The 22,202-nt window shown below is 30.0% G+C and overlaps 1 protein-coding gene across 1 annotated transcript; it reads left to right on the top strand.

The window, feature by feature from the left end:
- Positions 1-1,095: 1,095 nt before the first annotated feature.
- On the top strand, positions 1,096-20,690 carry LOC129971788 (uncharacterized). The gene is made up of 7 exons (XM_056085765.1): positions 1,096-1,179; positions 4,577-4,704; positions 6,654-6,775; positions 8,549-8,748; positions 11,881-11,979; positions 18,654-18,768; positions 20,626-20,690. The coding sequence occupies exons 1-7, from the start codon at positions 1,129-1,131 to the stop codon at positions 20,688-20,690; spliced, it is 780 nt and encodes a 259-aa protein (XP_055941740.1). The 5' UTR covers positions 1,096-1,128.
- The last annotated feature ends 1,512 nt before the right edge of the window (positions 20,691-22,202 follow it).

The following is a 22,202-nucleotide window of genomic DNA, read 5'->3' as shown; positions in this document are numbered from 1 at the left end:
ATAAAATTCCCACCCGTTCTCTTCTGAGGACTATGCAAAGACCATCGTGGCCTCTTATTTGTATATTTTTTCAGATGAAATTAAGTGATGGTGAGAATTTTATGTTTAATTTGAAAGAATTATACAGTGCCTATTAAAATATGAAAGGTGTACGATATCATTAATTAAACAGTTTGAGAAATAGCTTCCGATTTCTGGCTAATAAGTCATTTTTTTAGTCATCATTCACACATTTTCTGGAAAAAAGCAGAAGGAAAAAGTTTTCATAAGTGTTCATCTCATGCGTCTTTTCCAGGATTTAAATTTTTTTTTTTTTTTACAGGAGATTTTTTTTTTTTTTTTTTGCAATGCAATAAAGTATAAAATCCAACTTAAGTACGAAACGCCGTATTTTAATAATATTTTAGGCTTAACTCGTTTGTTATTATCTTTCCGTGTCTTGATTACATCCGGCTTTGCATTCTGCACCATAAGATTTTTTTACTTCAAGCAATATGCAGAAAAAATATTAATGTTTCAAACTTCATCATTTTAATAAAAGCGAAAATGTAATTATAGCTTAGCATTCAATGTATTACCTACCTATTTAAAATTCTGTGGCTACTGATTTTGAAAGATTTTACTTTTCGTAGGCTCTATGCAGTGAATAAGAAAAGTTCTTTTCCGGAATTCTTTGTTAAGCGTATTTATCTTTAATTATTCTTTTCCGATGTTGATTTTTAATTTCTTTTTGAACTGTATTCTTTTGTTCTAATTCGGAACATGAATTTTGTTTCTATAAATTGCTTAGCTAAAATTAAAGTAAAGGGAAAAAAATATCTCTGAAATGATCTTTCAAGCAGTGTCATGTTGAAATCTGTTTTATTTTGAAGAGAATTAAGTCAGTAAAAATCGTCTAGTTTAAATAGTCAGAGTAGGTTTAATAATGAATCGTCTATTCGTCCCGTTACAGTACGTTTAATAATGAGTCAAAATTAAATAAAAAATTAACTGGATATACTATTTTAATGTCTTAATTTGCACATTTGCAGAGTAAAGCCAGAAGTTATTTGCATGTTGGGCCCATATTGCAGTGAAGAAAAGGATCTGGTGAGTTCTAATTTGTGCGAACTTGTGCCAGAATTTTGTATGGAAGAAGATATGCCCGGTATGAATAGAACTCCACCTGAAGGATTTAGGGTAAGCTTAATACTTTTCAGATATTAAAAAACTCAGCTAAATGCATTTCTATACCTCACTTTATGATTATTCTCATTCATTTAGCAACTATTGGTCACTTTTTCTTGTCAGTGGACATATTTTAAGTATACATGGTGATAGAAAAGTTTCTAGCAAAACTTTGAAGAAAAATTGTTAGGACCGAAAAAAAAGAATGTCAGAGAATACGTGCCGCGGAAGGTACGTTTAAATGCCATTAGATGGTGCAAGTTTTAGCAGTCCATATTATTTGAGAATAAAGACGTCATTTTCCAGCACGGATTTAGAATATCACGCGTTCACTTTGTAAATGTAGAGCTAACAGATATCCACTTGATGTGTGAGATAGCAGAAAGAAACAGGCTATTTTCTCTAAGGCTGTAATGCTCAGAGATAATTCCATATACACAATTACCTAAATAGACTTCTGAATAGACAATTATCGAAACTTTCAGCGTGCTCACCGCCAGCTCTGCAAAAATGGATCGTTCACGATTATATGATTTGATGTTGGTTAGACCAGAATTACTAGAGCTCTTGTAGTGGAAGAAACGGTTTTACATGCAGTTGATTTGAATCCTTCTGCAAGCATGGCTAGTATGTCGCGTGATCTGGCTTGAGGCGTTTACTTGTAAGGGAGATTTTGCACTATGAAAGCATGCACTCATTTCATTTACAGAAAATTCAAGTATTAAATGCGAAAGATTACCCTCTATATGCAGTGCATGTTAATTTATAGCCTCAACTGAGTTCAGTATAGTTGGACTACTCTGCATACATGCTATTATCCGAATTTATACGAGATAATTTTTTAGAATGACTATCTAATAGGCAAAATACACATATGTGGACACTAAAAAATCTACATGAAATAAGATCATTCATATAGAAGCAAAGATTTTCGGTCAGTGTTTGAACTGCTATAGTGTATGATTACCTAATTGGACCATACATCCTTTCTACTCATACTATTAAACATAAAAAAACTATAAATGGAAGCTTTTTTTCCTTTTGGACTTAAGTCAATTTTATATGCAAAGAGTTTTATATTTCATAGAGTTGAATAGTAAAAAAATGGGGATTTTTTTCAATTTCATTTAATGTTATAAGTATTCATGGAATGGTTATTTGAGTATTTATGACAATTGCTTCTACTTACTGCACTTCTGCTTCTATTTATAAACTATAATTAATAGTTAGTGAGATTATTATTGCAGTATAATACAACGACGAATGAGTTATGTTTGTACTAAGAATTATTCGCTTTTATACAACTTCTCCTTTCGTTCATTTTTTTATTCTTCTTTTTGCTTCGTTCATTCCTTCATATTTTCAAATACTTAAGTGTACGGAAGCTTTATACCTATTTTTTTCCTCCATTGTATTCTAAGAAGAAGGATGCTTCAATACTATCAGTCGTATTCTTTAAATTATTTTCTTAATATAAATGTTTTTAAAAACGTACCATTTTGAATTTTTTTTTAAAAAAAATTCACAACCGTAATTTTTTTTAACAATTCTATTTTTATATATAAGCCGGTCTTAATTTATATTTCAACTTAATTTTCATCAATTTTAAGGCGTCTGTCGTATCGTACTTCCACCTCTTGAATTCTATTCTCACAGAAATGCTGCCTGCACAGGCACAGATTTTCACAGAAATAATCACTGCAACACTGCCGTTTTAAGATTATTATTACCATCTTAGTATTGACCACAAAGATGCTTTTTTTAAATGCAGTAACAAGTTTCAGTCACTAGGCTCTAGATCGGGACTTTTCGAAAAATGATCAGATTGCTTTCAGCCAAATGATGCAATGAGATCTTAGGTATTATTAGACACTTGTGGTTAGGTATTATCATGGGCCAAAACAATCTCCTTATATAGCAGGTCACGCCTTTTGTTTCGAATTTGAAGGTGTAGTTTAATTAAAGTCTCAAGATAAGTCTCATAACTTACTGTGCCACTACCAGGACATAAATAAATAAAAAATCCTCTTCTTAAACCACTTCTCCAGACTCTTTTTATCCCATATCCCAGTACACATGATTTTTCGATTTGAAATTGTTTGTTTGAACTTCACTTTCTTAGGTGATGCTGAATGACGCCGTTACTTAGATTACTGTTACAATTCTGTTATCTCATGAGGCACCCATGTTCCATCATCTGTGAGAATTTGGTTTTAAAAACTCATTGTCAAAATCATTGTATTGCCCAGAAATAGTCAACGCACTGGCTATCTTTTGGAGGAGGGGGCATTAGTCAATATTTTCATTGCTTTTGTGGTTTCTTATGGCATTTGCCAAAGACAAATCGCTTAAAATCGCTAACTTCGTCAACGATTTTAAGTCGAGAGAGCGTCTTTTGTTTCAGTAGCGCCATCTAGGGGCAAAGAGGCCGACTTAGCTACTCATACGTCACAACCCTTTTTACGGGGCGGACTCCATTCATGCATTTCACACTATAGATTTATACGTGCACCAGCTACCACACACGAAGAGTCTTCGGCCAGTGGCGTTCGAACTCATAATCCAAGGGATGCGAATCCAGCTCCCTACCAATCAGAACAACTTATGATATTTTAAGTGTTCTGTCACATTTTGATAAAGGACAATTCTTGAAATTTGAGGAAAATCGTTAGATAAAGATGAAATCGTAAAGCATCTTTTCTCTATAATTTTTCCATCAATATTCTGCACCAAATCTTGAATAATGAGAGAGCGTCACTCACTTATTTCATTCCAGATCATGCACATTTGTGCGTCCATTTTTAAATATTCTAATCCATTTTCACACCATTCCTTCGTTCATAATGTTTTCTTCCTGTACTTCACTGATCTGTTAACGAATTTCATCTTCTTTCACATCTTTTGCATTCAGAAACCGAATGTCAGAGCGTATTTTACAGTCAGCGGGATTTTTAATACGTCAGTCTTTTTAAATATTCACAAGCAGATGGGAACGCAGTGGAGTTCTTCTGTAATGGAGTTTATGGCTAGTCAACAGATGCAGAATATTTAACGCACATGCGTGGAATGGCAATCGTAGTGCTTTAATGACAGAATTTCTAAACGGAACATATTTAAAAAGAAAATATGACCCATATTTGATGTTCTAAAACGCTACACGCTTAAATGGAATCACATCGAGCTCAGATGGTATATGGAATAAGAACTCGTTGTATCAACTTAACCTAGTTGCATGAAATTTAGGTGGAAAAATTAAGTTATGTCATAGTCCAACTTCAGTGTGAAGTTGGGCATGCGTAGTTCAGTTTGTTATTTGACGGTGAATTCGTTATATCTGAAAATAACTGTTTGTTTCTATTATAATAAAACAAATGTATAATATGCATTTCACTTTACGACTTTCTTTCAGGCGGTAGCCTATCAACGCTTCTTTTCGACTCGAGACCTGAATTCAACAATTCTAAATATGCTGAAGACACCGCTAAAAGACTTTTTCAAATGTAAAATTGTCAGCGGCAGCAGTGAAAGAGATTGCGAGTAAGTCTTCCATTGAAGTTTACCATAGATAAAGAATGTCCCCACGTATTATCTGTACTAAAATTCTGAGCATTTTACTTTCCAGTAAAATGACATGAACATTTATATTCGTAGAATAAGTTGTATTTTTAACTGCAAAGTTTGTATGTATTTATCATTTATTTTTCTAAACAAACAAATTTTACACAGCACGAGTTTTTATTTTTCAAAAAAAAAAAAAAAAATGTCTATTTAACATAATTTCTTTTAAGAGATTCTCTATTTAACATAAATGATAAAGATTAAGATCTTTCTTTTAAACTCCATATTTAAAAAAAAATTTTAACCAAAAAAGGAAATTCTTTATTTTAATTTAAAAAATCTTCAGGCTGCCATTTTTATAATTCTTTCATTACTTCTAATGTAAACCAATTATCAACTATTTTATCATTCATACTATGAAGGAAAAACATATCTTATACATAGAATTTAGCAATTTAAAAAAATTCTTCTTGTATAGTATGGCTTTTTAGTGATAATGAAGTTTCAGATACTCAAATAACTATATGGAGCTATGATTCACAGAGCCAGTGTTAATGGAGTATTTAGTCTGTTCTGTCTGATAAAGAACATGTCTATGAATGATTCGAGGTATATAAGTCAGAAGAGGCGACAACCATATATTATTTCGTCGTAGAATGCATATTTCCTCAGCAGTGATAATTTTGCTCAAGCTAATGAAGAGAGGAAAGTATCTCTTAAGGGGATCGAAGGGAATATATTAGCAAAGTTTAGATTCTCTCAAAGAGATAAAAATCTGAAATATTAAAATTTATAGTTGCGAACAAAGTTGAGGGAATTAATATGAACATCATCTGAAACATTAAGGGGAATTTTCCGTTTATCTTAATGCCATTTTCGAGTATGTTTTAAAAAAATTATTAAGGTCGAATAAAACTTCTTTTAGTGCAGGTAAAGGATTTAAATAAAATATGTAAGGGTAAATTTAATCCTTTCACTACTAATCTGGCCGAATCGGCTGCGCAATTTCTATACTATTGAGTCGATTTCTGTTTTAAGCGACGTTTGTAATAGGGAAATCGAGGAAATTCTTGGTGATAAATCATTTTACATTACAGAATCGTCATTCAAAACATTAACCTATTTACGGAGATAAAATTTGCATGGCCGGTTGGGCCGGCAAAGTAGTCAAAGAGTTAATACAACATTTTTACAAGTTTCGAATATTCATTTAAAGTCGTGGTAAAAATATCCTTTCTTGTGAATCTTCTGTGTTGATTGTTATTGATTACAAATAAAAGATTACTTGTTTATAAATACTCAGTCCAATATAATGCATAAAAATATTTATTTTTCTAATATTAAAGGACGTAATTAATAAGAAAGATACGAAACATTTAGTATATAGTACGCAAAGGTATTGCCATACCTTTTAGATTGATAAAATCTAGCTTTTATTGCCAAAATAAAAGACTTTAAATTAAAAAAAAAATGGAAAAAAAATAAAAGCTTTTACAAACCACAGGGAGAAGTATTTTCGAAATTTTTTCGCATACTCCTTATTAAAGGCAATATTCTCCTCGAGCATAAAAATTGTGAACTTTGGATAAGGCTGTTAACCAGCCGAGTACTCAAATTTTTATTTTAGAAACCCGTGCGTAAGCGTTTGGTACTTCGCAATAGACAGTTCAGTCAGATTATATTTTGACGTGAAATAAATACATAACAACCATTTTATTTATTTAAGTTGTAGCGTTGGCCTCTAAGTTTGCACCCAAGCATGTTACCGGATAAGACAAGGAAGAGCAATTTTCCTGATTTAAATAAAAAAAATAATTTAAATTAAAAAATTTTAAAGGCTTTAAAAAAGAAAAAAATGTCACATTAGGGAATGCAAAATAATCACTTACTTGGCTAAGTTATTAATTAGCAATAATTTCCACTTGTAGCCTTGACAACGCCATTGCCGGCCCTTATTACAGCGATGGGAACATACCAAGTTTCTGCTTCAGTATGTACACTCTGTGGTCTCAACCGAACATGAAATTTTCGAAAATAAAAAAATCAGAAAGTAAGTATATTTCCCCTAAGAAGTCATTTTTTTAAATTTTATTGCATAAGTTTCGATTTAAAAAAAAAATTAAACTCTTTATGTAACTCGACTTATTTCAAACTCTCAAAGGTGGAATTTTGCAATCATTTACTTTCTTAACATGCTGGATGTTTCAAATTTTATACACTTGTGTATTCTGGATAGAAGTACGCTATTTAAATGTTTTTAGAACTCTATTATTAATTGCTGTAAATTTTCAGTTAGTAAATTAAATTTTGAATTCATATAAGTGACGCCACCTGAATTGAATCTGAGAAAAATTTGATTACTAAATTCCATCATATTTTTAATATTGAACTGTATAATTAAAAAGCAGAACTAATTTTCATGGTAAAGCAGAAGATTAAAAAGCAGAAACTAATTTACATATAGCAAGTTTCTATGTTTGAGTACACTATTAAAGCTTATATTTATTTTATTATATCAATTTTCGGCTTTTATATGTGTGTTTTAATTTAAGGAACAAAAGAAAGCTCACTGGATCAAACCAGGATAGCCGTGACATGTTACGATATATTTTTGATCTGCATTTGTGTATTATGCAACCTCAGCATAAATATGCCACGATTCTTTTTTTATTCCTCATTGAAGAGAAAAAGTAATAAGTTTTGTAGGAATTGAGTGAATTGAATACTTGCAATTGACTAGATCTTCATAAATCTCATGGAGATTTAAGTAATGATTCGAATGAACGAAAGGCACTCACTTCCTCGATGTTAAAATTCGTTTGATATGGAAAGGTGACCAGTTTTCGTATCGTATTTAGTGGATATTTTGCTCGATTACCATGGATGTCCTATATAATATTGAGGTCGACTAAGACAATTCTTTCCATACGCTTGGTGCAATATTTTAGTAAAGTACATTTCTATGCAAAATTCCTCGTTATCTAGTTCTTCCATTTTTAGAAATATAAAATATTATTACAGAAAATTCCCATAATTCTAATCGTGAGTTGTGTGATGAAAACTCCAATAGGCTCAATAACAAATAAAGACGGTTTTTTTAAATACAAATGCACTGCAGCAAACACAACCTAAATGTACACAAGAGTATCACTTGCAGTAAATGATAGCATACAGGTAGCAAATCATGATTAAGCAGCCGCAACAGCACAGGCGTTTAGGGATACTTAGCTCAGCTGCTACTTTGGGCTCAACAACTGCCTCACTCCCTTCTGATTTGTCTTGCGACTTTTTATCATTTACGTGACAGAGCAAAGAAGCTTCTAGAACAATGTGTGTAAATCGAGGTCTAAAGGAGATATTGCCAAGATTCTCGAATATTCCGAGCCCTTCATTTTTATTATTAAAGTCGCCAAGTTTGTCGCCAAATCCGGGGGCATTCAGCAGCCATAAGTATATATCCATTCAGGAGCCATAACTATATCTCTAAAATCATCTTCCTTACCAAGAAACTGTCAGAGCAAGGAAGCAATATTATAAGTTGAGAACACACAATGTAATGGTCACAACTGTCTGACAGACAATGCAGTTATTCATTCTGGATTCATAAAATATTGACAAAATGTTATAGCGTACTCGGAGAAAAAAGGTTAATGTAAAATTAATAAAAACATAATAATGGGGTTGGTAGAATAAACGCGTTAAAGCTCTACTTTAAATGTAGAACAGAAAACTACTAGTAGAATTTAAAATATGTTTTTTATTTCTTTATATTCAAAGAGTTTACTTGACTACTACTTATAAATGGAATAATTTTTTCTTTTAGAAATTGTAATGGAGTTCTATATCGATGAATCATTTAGGGACAGAGATGCCTACATCGATCAAATCCAACTTCCTGCCTATAATACTTTATCCTCTTCGTCCGTTCAGATAGCGATGCACTCACCGTACATTGCTGCGAGTCCGTACGTATCCGGAGCTGGTCTCCTTGGTGGAAAAGACTATAGAATACAAGTGAAAGAAGTGAGTTTTGTAAATACCCGCTTGAAAATCAAAATTATATTGCTTCTTATAGATTTAAAATTAGTAATATTCGGTTTAACTCCACATAGCACTTCATTTTTAATTGTAAATTGTGTAAATCTATAAAAAAAACTGGAAAGTAGGAAAATGAAAAATTTATTTTTAATTAAAATAGATAAATAGAAAAATTAGCTATTTATTTCAATTTTATTTTAGAAAAATCTTCTTCTGCTTATAAAAGTAACAATGAAATAATGTATTTCTTTTTTATCTATTAAGACATTTTTAGAAACGATTTGAAAAAGAACAACAACAACAACAAAAAATGATAGTAAAGCAAATATGAATCATTTTGGAAGGATGTTACAGTGATTTCAAAATAAAAAATTAAAAACGATATAACAGAGATTTCCACTACAGGGAATGAAGTTGGAGGGAGAATCTAAACATAATAATAAAAAGAACCTTTATATAAAATAAAAGATACTAATTGCAGAATATTTCATTTTATCAGTTTCTATATTATCAATTTCTTCTCATTCTACTTTTAATTTATTATCATCCTTTTTCTTTCTTCAAAAATAGTAAATCAAAGGGGGAAAAAAAACATGAAAAGAAAGGATTAATCAAAGAATCATGTAAAGAAAGGATGATATAATCAATAAAAGATAAGCCACAAATAAATTGATGAGTTTAAAATAAGAAATAATAAGCCATATTGAATCAAACTGTCTATTAAATTTGTATGGAAAGATAAGAGAACCTCTGAAAAACCAAGCAACATAAGCTTTATTTAAGAGCATTTGGGATTTTTTGACATCCATTATCGCATTTTTGATCTAAAAATTTCTACTTTCAACTTGTATATAACCCTTATTTACATTGCAGAAACAGCGTTTTACGGAATGTGAAAAATGGCATAAGTCATTTTTTTCTTCCTTATAACGTAATTCCTTTGGTTTAAAAATACATTTGTGAGGGGTTTTTTTCTAATGATCTGGTAAGAAAAACTTTCTAATTGGCCAAATTTGTTTAGAAAGATAGCATAAAAATTTAAAAAATGTAATTTTTTGAAAATTGACGACAATTAATATTTTCCACTTATTCCAAGGGGTAAAAAAATTAAACCACGTTTCAATCTTTTTGGGATACCTGTTGAAAAAATATACAGATTATATTCGGAAATCGGAAATGGAAAAAAATTCCTTTCGGAAGTTCAACAGAGACAGTTAAGTCCTGAAGATCATCACACTAAACTATAAACAAAGGACGATGAGCGAGGTTGACGAAAGGATAACAGGAGTGAAGGGCGAAGTTTAAAAAATAATTCCAACCGAGAAATAGAATAAAGAGACTGGTGTATGAAGTCAAGACGAGAGAACATCTTGAATTTGCGGTCACAGTGACCAAAGAAGTGACTTTTCAGAAAGGCCATGAGAATTCTTGCATCTTAGACATGTTACTCAAAGAACTATAAGAGTTTCTAAGTTTCATTAGCCTAATATCCGTGCATGAAAGTAGAGTTAGTTTAAAAAAATGTGGATTAGAATTACAGCAAAAGGAATAGCTAACTGATATTTACTTAATTGAATGCTATATACAAGCATTGCTATATACATACATACATTGGGATATATTATATTTCAAATAAAATTCTTCGTCACATATTATGATTGCTATCCTCATTCTCCGAGAAGCTTATTCCGGAACTCATACAAAGAATGACAGTTTTATATAAAAATTACTCATATTCCTTTTTAATTGACGAAATTCCCAGCCCAGTATAAAATATTGACTAAAATTCTCTGTTATCCATCCTTCAGAAAGGAGAAGGTGATAGGCTTAAAATGGTGTCGAAATATAGTAAAACGGCTATGAGTACTACAAAGATATCCCTTATAATGTCGAGAAAATTGGGAATTTACGTTTTTTTATTTTTTAACGGTGTAAAAGAAAACAATCACAGAGTTGTAGAATACTATCGATTTACTATCGAATACTATCGATTAGTTGTAGAATACTATCGATTTGCTATTGAATACTATCGATTAGTTGTAGAATACTATCGATTTACTATCGAATACTATCGATTAGTTGTAGAATACTATCGATTTACCGCGAACAAACCTAAACTTCAGAACACTTGAAGTTTAGGTTTGTTTGTTAGTGTACTTCACAACTATGACGTCAGGAATTTCTTAAGAATGTGGCATTTATTTATTATTAGACTCATTTATCTTTCATGCTGTCATAGTGCACATCTAGAAGAACTGGACTCCAATTTTGGATGGATTGCTATTTTTGCTTAGTACTATTAAACAAGACAGGCGCTCCGATTAAATAAATATTAGTAATACGTCGTCAGGTCTTAAATATTGGGGGAGGGATATTTTTCAACGCCTAATAATGAGTGTTTTACTTCGCTTGACCGTTGCTCAAAATTATGATTTCCGTTTAAAAATACTTGTTGTGTTATTTTTAAAATGGGATATAAAAAAAACTAAACTAAATTTTAAAAAATAGAAATATTTCACAATTTTTTATGAAAATAGAAATATATCACAATGAAATTTTAAAAATAGAAATATTTTTTAAACGAAGCACTCATTTTAAGAAAATAAATTTTTATAATCGCAAAATGTTTTTATTCATTACTAGCTGGTACCCGGCGCGTTGCTGCCACAGAAGAAATAATTTTGTAAATATCATTTAAATTTAAAATAGGTGTCTTGTTTAATTAGAAATGATGGAAAAAAATGATATTCATTTCTTTATCAGCAATGAATACATTCATTGAAATTTAATGATATATAAAGGAGAAATACAAATAATATTTATTCTATTTCTTTGACTTTATTATTCAAGTGCTTTAGAGAAGACAATATTTTTTTGTTTTTCCGACTTCAGCAAAAACAAATACATTTCGCGGTTGTCCGACTCATGAGCATTCAACATACAACTAGCCATGTGAAAAACATGGATTTTCTAGGATCAAAACAGTAAGTTGGTAAAGTTTTATCGCAATCAAATGAACGGTACGACAACGCACAAAATATGAACAAACAAAAGTTCTTTTTATAAATTAGATATAATAACTGTACTATGTATTTAGAACTGTACTATTCTCTGTAGGATGAGAAGCATTTATTGCCTCCTCCGTATCAAACCAACTGCACGGATTACATGCCGCTGTGGAAAGCAAGAGGTGGCATAGGACCACTCAATCAAATAGTAAATATAATTTGATTTTTAAACGATTACCATAATATCATCATATAATATTTTAAAAGTACAAAATAACCTCATACAAATGTGAACTTTTAAAAAGAATATTTTATCAAGATATATTATTTAGCAGCAGTAGCGACAAAAAGATTATTTGCTCTTATTTAAGTTTTATTTATGACCAAACGTTAAGTCATGTTAATATGATGAATGACATGACAAGAAACTTGATAAATGACAATAAGCATGAATCTATCTATAGTTATCATTACTCTATATCGTGACATAATATTAAGAGCAATGGATTCCAAAACTTAATTGACGCTGCATACTTAATATATGGCATATAAACAGGAATTAATTACATTAATCCGTAACATTATGAGTAGTTATTAGATTTTGCAGCTTATTGTCGGATATTTAAGGAATATTATCAAGGGAGAAATTAATTTTTTTTATCAGCGTTATACAAATCTTAAATCGCTGTTTATTCCAATCTTTTTTTGACATTATCGATGGTACAAATAATCTTTCGCTTGTAATATCATATATCAATTTTTTGGAAAAGAGTACTTTTGTAGCAGATATTCACAGTCCACAGTTTTGTTTTTTTCTTCACTCCAATGAGTTAATGTATAAATAATCAATCTTTATTTTGCTAGCAATAATGTGATATTAATGTCTACTAATAATAAAATCGATTGTGTGTATTAATCTATTTTTTTGGCACTATACAGGATGGATCGTTTGATCGCGGGCTATCAAAATTTAACATAAATGCTCTTTTCCAGATAGAATGTGTATCTCAGTACAGATTTCTTTGAAATTCTAATTACAATTTGACTTTGATTTGAATTGACTAAAAATAAAGTAAGATTTTTGAATTTCTCTCTAATAACTTCCGAAAATTTATTATATGAAAGTAATTCTTAGATTCGTTTTAAAATGATAAAAATTATGTTTTCTATAATATGAATTTAGTCAATGTGCATTTTTATTTGCCTAATTTTAACATTTTTTTCAAAAAAAAGTTTTGGATTTAGTTTATGGCAACATTTTTTATTGTTGCAAGGAAATCGACATCATTGCCATAATATCTCATCAAAATTTTAATTACAGATATTTTACCTTTCTTAAGCAGGAGTAAAAAGATAATTAATTTCTTTGTTTTTTAACTAAAAAGCATTTTTAGTAATTTTTACTCAATATATACATTAAAAAAATGCAAAAAAACAAACAAAAAACACCGTATTTCATATTAAAAAGAAATTTGAGCCATCCATACTTATACTTTATATTTATTTTCAAATTAAAAGTAACTTACCTCATAAATTTGGAAGAAAGAAGTAATAATACGTCCATATACATGCATAGTGTTCACTCTTATCGTAGTTCAATATCTAATTTCTGAACTTCTAAAGGTAGATACATAGTTTCAATCGCAAAAATGTTTTTAACAAATGGAAAAATTATATTTTATATTGTTTGACTCAATAAATATATTACTCAAAAAGTTACGAAAACTAATTTTTAATTCAGTCCCCTGCCCTCTCTGCTATATTTGTTAAAAAAAACTGTTCACATTTTAAAACATACGATTAAAAAAACGATACGATAGAAAAATTCTCATCGCTTTATGATTAAAATTTATCGAGTTAGAGCTGTTTAGCATAAATGGGGGCCATAATCAAATTTTCTTTAAGAAACAATCTGGAAAAAAAAACCCTACAGCGGTGCATAATTTCAATTTTCAAAATACCTCTAAAAATTTCTCTAGAAGCCCCGAAATTATCTCTGAAATTCATCTAAAATAGTGATTTTCAATTTTCAGTTTTAGTCGCAGAAGAATGGATTTTTTTTTTTTCGTTTGTTTAAAATCTTACATTGTCAAGAATATTTTACTAAATATGGATAGGACCGGGGACTGTATGAAAAGTATAATTTCTTAACTTTTTTAGATTTTTGAAAAATACTTTTATTGACTCAAATAACTTAAAATGTCTCTTTTCATGTGATCTAAAGCCTTTTTCCATTTGGAATTGTGAAACGATAAGAGTGGATACTCTAAATACTTAACAGTTTTTAAATTACAAAAATTTGATGGGCTGAATTTTATAAAGTTTAAAATAGTTATCATTTAATCTTGATGTTCTGATCTTGAGTTTTTTTTTAAAAGACATCAATGGTAATTTTCTTTATTGTTTTTTTCATTTTTAAGCACTATTAATATTTACTTTCGCATAAGTTTATGTATATGAATATAGTATAATCATTCTATTAAAGTAAACATTTTATTTTGTACTATATTGCATTAAATCTTTTAGGGAATATGTAGACAAAATCTCCTTGAAAATATTAAATAAATTAGGAAAAGTGTTTAAAAGTATATATAGAAATCTTATCTGAATGAGGTGTTTTACTTTTCTAATAATTTTATGAGCATTTATAAATTTACCCAATACAATTATTTGGTTAATTGAATTTTCAGTATTTTTGCTTTTTCATAAAGTCTGAAAATTTTGGAAATATCTCATGAACACAGAGGAATTTATTTTTGATCACGTGATATTGTATTAAATATCACCCGTGAATTGCAAGCGACAATTGAAAGCTTTTTAAATGCGAAATTAGACCCCAAACTTAATTGCAAGTACTTATTAAAATCCATTTTTATTTATACTTTCCGTGTGTTAATAAGGTCAAATGAATGGATTCCATTATAAAAGTAGACATGAACAAAGAACAGAACAAGCATAAGCAGTTAAGAAAAATAAAGATTTAATATCTACCATTATTTAGACATAATTTCCATAGCTACCATTTCCATAGCTACAGAGTTTTAGCTTGCCATTTTTATAACAAATCTTCGTGAAATCCTATTACAAACAAGTATTAAAAAGTATTGAATTATGAATGCATGTTTTTATTTCACTTAAACTTGAAATTTGAAATACTAGTTAGTTTTTCCCCTCTGTTTCATCATCTAATGGGAAATCGGTGTTTTCATTTTATCAGAAGACCATTTAAGGACAGATTCTTTCTCATTGAAAAAAAAAAAAGGAACACTTAGGAAATTACAATGTACCATAAGTTAATAACCACATTGGGATTTTACTTTAAAATTAAAGATAATGGGGCTTTTTGTATATAATTACAAGTCCCACAAAGCCTACTCTTTCTAATTCAAATATCAATGAATCTTTGCGTGACAAAATTCCTTTCTAATAGAAACTCATGTTCGTTCTTTCACAATTTGATATACCATGAAATTGTGCGGGCTGCGTGGCAATGTTTAAAATTCAACAAGCTCAGCACTTGCTCAAAACTTGTTCATTATTCTATCAATTTTTAGTATTTCGTGTAGATACTTGTTAAGGAAATATATTTCAATACCATGGACAATTAAGACATTTATTACAATAAAGAAAAGCTTTCAAAATAGTCCACAAAGGTACGTTTTACCAATAAATTGCGTTTGCAATACTTGGTCCTAAGCTGTATGTATTACCATTATTATATCTTCCTGGAGATTTTGACAGTTTTTGACATTATATATTTCCTCGAGTTTCGCAAAACCCTTTTGGAATTAAGTCAAATTGCATAATTCCAAATTGCACAAAACTACTTTGAATTAAATGTATAAAATTTGGAATAAACTAGATGGATCAAATTTGGCACACTGCTTTTAATATCTAAAATATAAATTATTAAATTTTGTGCTAAATTCGTCAGTGTTCTTTTACATGCATGTGGACGCGATAACTCTAAAACACATCTATTTAGATAAATGGAATTTAATTTATGATCTTTTTAATAAATTATATTTATATGATACATTTTGATTTCATTCGGTTGAAAATGGCGTCGAAATGCGTTCTCGGTTTTCTTCACTATGCTATGAAGCAAAAATGCTCGTGTACGGAATATTTAGAATAAACATTTGAGCATTCAAAATGTTCACAACTCTTTTCAGGTTCACTATTTTTATCCATGGAAGAAGGCAGGAGAGTCCGAAAGCATCTTAGTAGCAGGATATCGAATGCTCCAGAAAGTTACCGTATTTTCGTTCCTAACTTATATATATCGCCAAAATTCCAGGAAATTCAGGTGCTTTCATTTTTATCACCAAATTCGTAATCAACTAACCAAATTTTGCATAATTTTGCCGAAGATCATTGAGTAGATATCCATTCGGCAGCCAATGCTATATCTGTAGAAATATCTTCCTTACTGGGAGATTTTTGCGCAGGAAAAGGATATTACAAAATCGTCTTAATATTTATTAAAAGCTTCTATTCTGTTATAGAATTTCTTAAATCTCTTGGCCCTGTTATATCCAACCGAATTCAAAAGGATTCATGATGAAGAGGATGTTTCGTATTTTGAACGAAGAACACATAGATAACATTTGGAGTTGAAGTTTCCTTTGAATCCTACATATATAGAAACGTTATTTTTCTGGGGGGGCTTTCTGATGAAACTGGCCCGTATTTGTGTTACGCTTGTAGCTTAAACAAATTATCCGACTGCAGCGAAAAATTCGTTTCTGTGTACATACCTGTTTACAAGTTTTTTAAAAGTAATGGTTAAAAACATACCAGAAGAAAGTAGAACTACATACTTTCTTCCTCCAATTCAATTTTCTTCAGACATGCCATAGTTTAAGGCACTAATGAATTGGTTTGTACGCTAATAAATATTAAATATCTATCCAGAAAAAGGATTTATTTTTGTTGTTTAAATAATGCATAAATATCAGTACGAACATGTTTTACATTATTGAGGTAATCTTATATATCTAAGAAAAGATTTCTGCAGGAAACTTTTACAAAAAGTTGCTTGACAAGGATTCTCACCAAATTTTCGCAAAAGTTTTAGCTCATTAAGGTAGGTAAAAATGGATTTAGATTGAAATTCCAACTCTCTTCATGATTACATTACAAGTATAATTTTATAAAAGATGCATGTAAAATAAGAATTCAATTCTTGATCACATTATACACTTCAAAGACTTTACACCAGGTCTTTTCAAAGAATTGAAAATTAACCTACATACTCGTGGATTACATAATGCTCGAGATTTAATACCACTGATTTTCTCGAGAGAATGATTCAATAAACAAACTCGGCTAAAGACTTGAAATCGTATGCATTCTTCTGGATATTAAATAATTAATAAGTAATTTATTAATATAATGAAACCATTCTGTGATCTAATTGCCATGCTTTTGTTCAAGACGATTTATATACATTTAGTAATGCTAAATTATTATTTACTATGCTAAATTATTAAATATCACTCCTATAGTCTAACTTCAAATTTGGAACTTTGCAATTTTTTTTCTTTTCCAAAATTAGAATTCCGATTTTCTGAACTAAGGATTCCATTATTTATTTAAAGTTGAAAGTGTGTGTGTGTGTGCGCGCGCGCGTGCTTGTGTGTGTGTGCGCGCGCGCGTGCTTGTGTGTGTGTGCGCGCGCGCGTGCTTGTGTGTGTGTATGTGCATGCCTTGCGTGCGTGTGCGCGTTTGAAATATGCACCTTGGAAACGAAGTTTTGGAAATTGTTTGAGCGAGGTTTTCTAGCAGATTAGCCAGTATTTTAATTAAAATTGAATATAAATACTGCGCTCCATCGAAATAGCTTTCAAAAATGTTATTGCATAAGTCAACCATCTAACTCTCCGACCCGCCCTAAGGCACACGGATTTAAACCAAAAAAACTGAATGACCGGACCGCCGCAACAGCAATTGGCGGGAACTGTGGTTGAGTCCTAAGGGCCGTCACCGGCCACGGTACAACCCTCCCCGAAGGAAGTACGTCCCGTCATCGATGGGAGGAGCCAGATCCCCCACCTATTAGTGTACCCTCCAGGGTGGCGAGATCCAACCACCATGCCGGAAGCATCTCATCCTCATTTCGAGGTGCCCCCCCCGTGGGACAATATTATTGCATAAAAATTTTTTTGAAACATTTCAAAATTTATAAAAAATTCTTTTTAATGATATCAATTTAATAGTGGTGAAAATGAAAACATGTATAGCAAAACCAGCCGAAGCCCACGCAGAAAGGCATTTGTAGAAATCAAAAACACACTAAAGCAAATCGCAATTAAACAACCACAAAGCCCCAGAGAGAATGCAATAGAGATCAATCCTACAAAGAGGGAATTCCACCAATGGGCCTTGCGAATATGTCTCCGTTTTTATAGCTCCTGTGACAGATATCGAAAGATCTAAAAATATCCCATTTCATGGCTCCTAATAGAGATAACGCCAAAATGCTCCTTAACTGCCTGCGCTTTCAAGGATCTTTATTTTTGTAGTCAAAGTCATTAAATTCACTAGCAGGTTTGTCGCCAAAATCAGCCATCATTGACCAGGCATCCGTTAGAGATATCTTTAAAACTCTTTTCCTTTTTAAGACACCAGCTACATTGGTGCAATACTACAGATTCGTAACAATAGGTTAAAAATGTTTGGCTAAAAACAGAAATCCAGTTTGGCCAAATTGGACTTGGTTCTTTTCTTTATTTGGTGGTAAAAGACTAATCGGTCAAATGAAACTGTCAGAGGGAGCAATCCTTTTTCGCTAAAAAGCGAATTTCAATTTTAAAATAATACTTGGTAAACAAACTTCGCAAAATTCTAAGAATGCTTTTTTTTCTCACTCTTTCACAGATGGTAATTCAAGAATGCAAACTCAATGAAACTCTTAGGCAGTTGGGATGTGTGCCTTTCTATGTAGACTACCCGCATAATGCGACGATTTGCCATTTCTGTGACAATTGTCCCAGTAAGTTAAGCAAGTCATTTCATTTTTAAAATCTTCTTTCATTTATAGAAGGAAGTGAGGCATTTTAGTGAAACTTTCTTCATTTAATTTTATTACTATTTTCTTCAGAATAATAATAATAATAAAAACAAAAAAAAAACAAAAATTCCCCCTTCAACAGCATGGTGCTTATTTCATAAAGAGTTATCAGCAAAAAACATGAGGTGAAATTACCAAAACAGTTTCGAAATATTATTCGATCAAAATTCTCTCAAGATGACCTTAGGATTTGTCTGGCTTCAATAGATATGTAGCTTAAATGAATAAACTCTGAATAATTTCATAAATTATTCTCAAGGTGGATTGATATTTTGATGATTTAAAAGAGACTTTTTATAAGAAAATAAATGATTAATATGAAGGATGAAACTCGAAATTACATCTGTTTTAATATAAATCCATTATTTTTTCTCTCCGTAATACTAGTTTGGTATATCAACACAAAATTTGCGACTAAAAGAACTGTGTAGTAAAGACAACACTTCGATTTATTCAGTGTCTCAAGTTTATGAGGTTTGAAAAATTAAAAAAAAAAGTTCATCCATAAATTATTTAATTCGTTTCCAACATCCTCATGATAATTTCAACCGGTACATAAATATAACAAAATTCCATTTTTCTATAAAGTTCAGCTTAATTTCTATAGTTTATTTCGAAACTACAAAACAATTATCTTTCGTATGCCAAAATGATTTACCAAATATATATTAGATTAATGCAAACATTTGGTGTGTACTTGATTCCCCTAGTCATAGACTTTCAACATGTTTGCTTTAAGAACCGGCAACAGCGTTTGTGATTTATCACTCAGGTTTGAAAATAAATAGAAATTAAAATTACTTTTCAATTCGAATTCTGATTTAGTGCATATTTAAAAATTGTTTGTATTTTATTTTCTAAAGCGAAGAAGTAAATTTTCGGTGTTAAAATTATGTTTCAGACTGACTTGACACGACAGCTGTTCGTGTAACTTATCTTATTAAAATGTTTGAACTCCCCCCTCAGGTTAAGTAATGACTAATCTACAGATGTTGCATAAAAGGTATAAATAAACAAAATAAATATCTACTATGTCGGTGGTATTTTTGACTTTTAACTTTAAATACAATAAAATTTTAAAAATTCAAAAAACTTTGAATTTTTGAAAAAATAATGCAATTTTATACATGGGCGATTTAAGAAAATACAATTACAAAACATTTCATAAAAATACGATAGTATCCTACTTATCTTTTTATATATTATAAAAAGAGTTAATTAAATCAATCTGCTTTTAAACCACCCTGAATATTTTCTAAGGGTTTTGCAATTTTGAAACAAGGACTTATAAAAATCAAAACACTTTTTCTGGTACTGCGTTTATTTTATTTCAACCTTTTATTTCTAAACTTTTAAAAGTTTAGTATCACTGATATTTTAATTTTCTTACTTAATATCATAATCTGATACTATATATTGAAGCTATACATTGACTATTCGCTTAATGAAGTCAATACTTAAATGTTTCTGTTTTCCCAAAACTGTTTCTTTTTTGTTACATCGGTGTGAAATACTTGCAACAGATCTGCATAGACGCTAAATCTTCAATGGAACTATCCCTTATACTGTACAATTCTTTGAACTTAAAAATCGGTTTTTCAATGGAGTCAAGCCTCCAATCCAAGCGCTCTTTATATGTTAGTGTCATTTGGTTCTTTGTTTTAAATAGAAGTTTCAAAAGAGTACAAATTTTTATTCTTATCTAATGAAATATGCTAAAATTGGAAATGAGACGCGTTCAAAATTCTATTAATTTAGAATTTTGTTTTTCTTTTACAGATGTAACAAAAGTGGGAGATAATTGTACAAACCTTTTAGAATACTACAACCAACCTTGTGAGTAAGTATTATTATTAACAACAGTATTTCGACAAAATTTCAATATGCATTATTATCCAATAAAATAATCAAAAGGAGCAAAATTTATTATTTTTACATATCTCTTGAATGAAAGAAATATTTTAAGAAATGTATTTTTCTAAGAGAACAGGATTTATTTTGTTTGGAAAAATATTTTTTAAAGTAATTATTATTAATTTTTTTACTAATCAAAAGCGCGTTTTAGTCAATACCAAGGTATTTATTTCGGAAACCTGTTATTAAAATAGTAGATGAACATTTGAAATCGCATTATATTCATATAAGTCGAAATTTCAAGAAATTTTGTCATTTTAGAATACCATACGTAATTTTATCGCTTCAATTCAAATTATACAAATGGCAGTATAAAAGAATAATTTAACGAAAACATGATTCTTCAATAACCGTGACAAATTAAACTATAAGAGCATAAATTAATTCTTCAAAATCCTTTTTTTTTAAATCTTGATAATAATTTTTTGAAAACGAAGAACTGTGTTAGTATTAAGTATTTTGAAATCTATATATGTTCAACAATATTAATGAGTTCATCAAAAATACTGTAAATTCTTATATAAATTTATAAATTTTGAAAATAATATTTTAAAAAATAATAATTTGTAATATGAATTAAAAAACTTGTTTTACTATTTTTTTTTTCACATTTATGGAGATTAATACTATTGAAAGCTATAGTCTACTTTATACACAAAAAAAATATTGTAATTAATTTTTTTTTTACTTTTTAAATTATGAGACACCTTAAATTTATAAAAATTATATAACTCTAATGAATATTTATAAATTTTACTTTAAATACTACACCATATTATTCACGAAAAAACGTTTTTGTTATCTTTTTTCCTGTATATATGAAAATCAAAACTAATGATTTTGACTGCTTTATGTATAAAAAGCATTACATTTTTGTTTGTCATATTTCATAAATTATGAGATTTTCCATAAAAAGACTTTTGCGATTCTAATAAACATTTACAATGGGTATTTTTTTTTTCAATTCTAAATTTTGTTACTGGTGAAAAATTTATTCTCGTTCTGTGTGTTGTGTGTAGGGATTGCAATACCGGGATACCGAATACCGGTATTTTGAGCCATTTGTACAATTTTGTAATACCGATATTCACAAATTTAAATACCGTTTTTTCGGTATTTACTAGAAATTTTTTAAATTGTCTCCACTATATGATCAGGGATTGTCACCATATCAAAATAGTATAAGTTTTTGTTTTTATGTGTATAAGTTTTTGTTTTTATGACGAAATTAATTAGACTGTGAACACAAAGTTGCATCGTACAATCAAGAGAAGTGATAAAATAGTAGTAGTGAGTCATCCAAGGAAGCGGGTCAAACTATTCTATTACATCTCCGAGTTACACACGAGCAAGATTCGTAGTCTATATTCATATCTGTGAAAACATGGTTGTAGTTGTGCAGAAAGTACGTAATATTTCGATATTTTTTAAATAGCTGAATT

Source organism: Argiope bruennichi, chromosome 6, assembly GCF_947563725.1.
Source record: "Argiope bruennichi chromosome 6, qqArgBrue1.1, whole genome shotgun sequence".
In the NCBI taxonomy this organism is placed as follows: Eukaryota; Metazoa; Arthropoda; class Arachnida; order Araneae; family Araneidae; genus Argiope; species Argiope bruennichi.
The sequence above is the reverse complement of the archived record's forward strand: the minus strand, read 5'-3'. Positions and strand labels throughout refer to the sequence as shown.

Excerpts from the sequence above, each read along its gene's own strand:
- LOC129971788 (XM_056085765.1), top strand. The coding sequence starts at position 1,129 with ATGGAAGAAGATATGCCCGGTATGAATAGAACTCCACCTGAAGGATTT. Across the intron at positions 8,749-11,880 it reads ATAGAATACAAGTGAAAGAA|GATGAGAAGCATTTATTGCC; the intron begins GTGAGTTTTGTA and ends TATTCTCTGTAG. Across the intron at positions 18,769-20,625 it reads TTTCTGTGACAATTGTCCCA|ATGTAACAAAAGTGGGAGAT; the intron begins GTAAGTTAAGCA and ends TTTCTTTTACAG.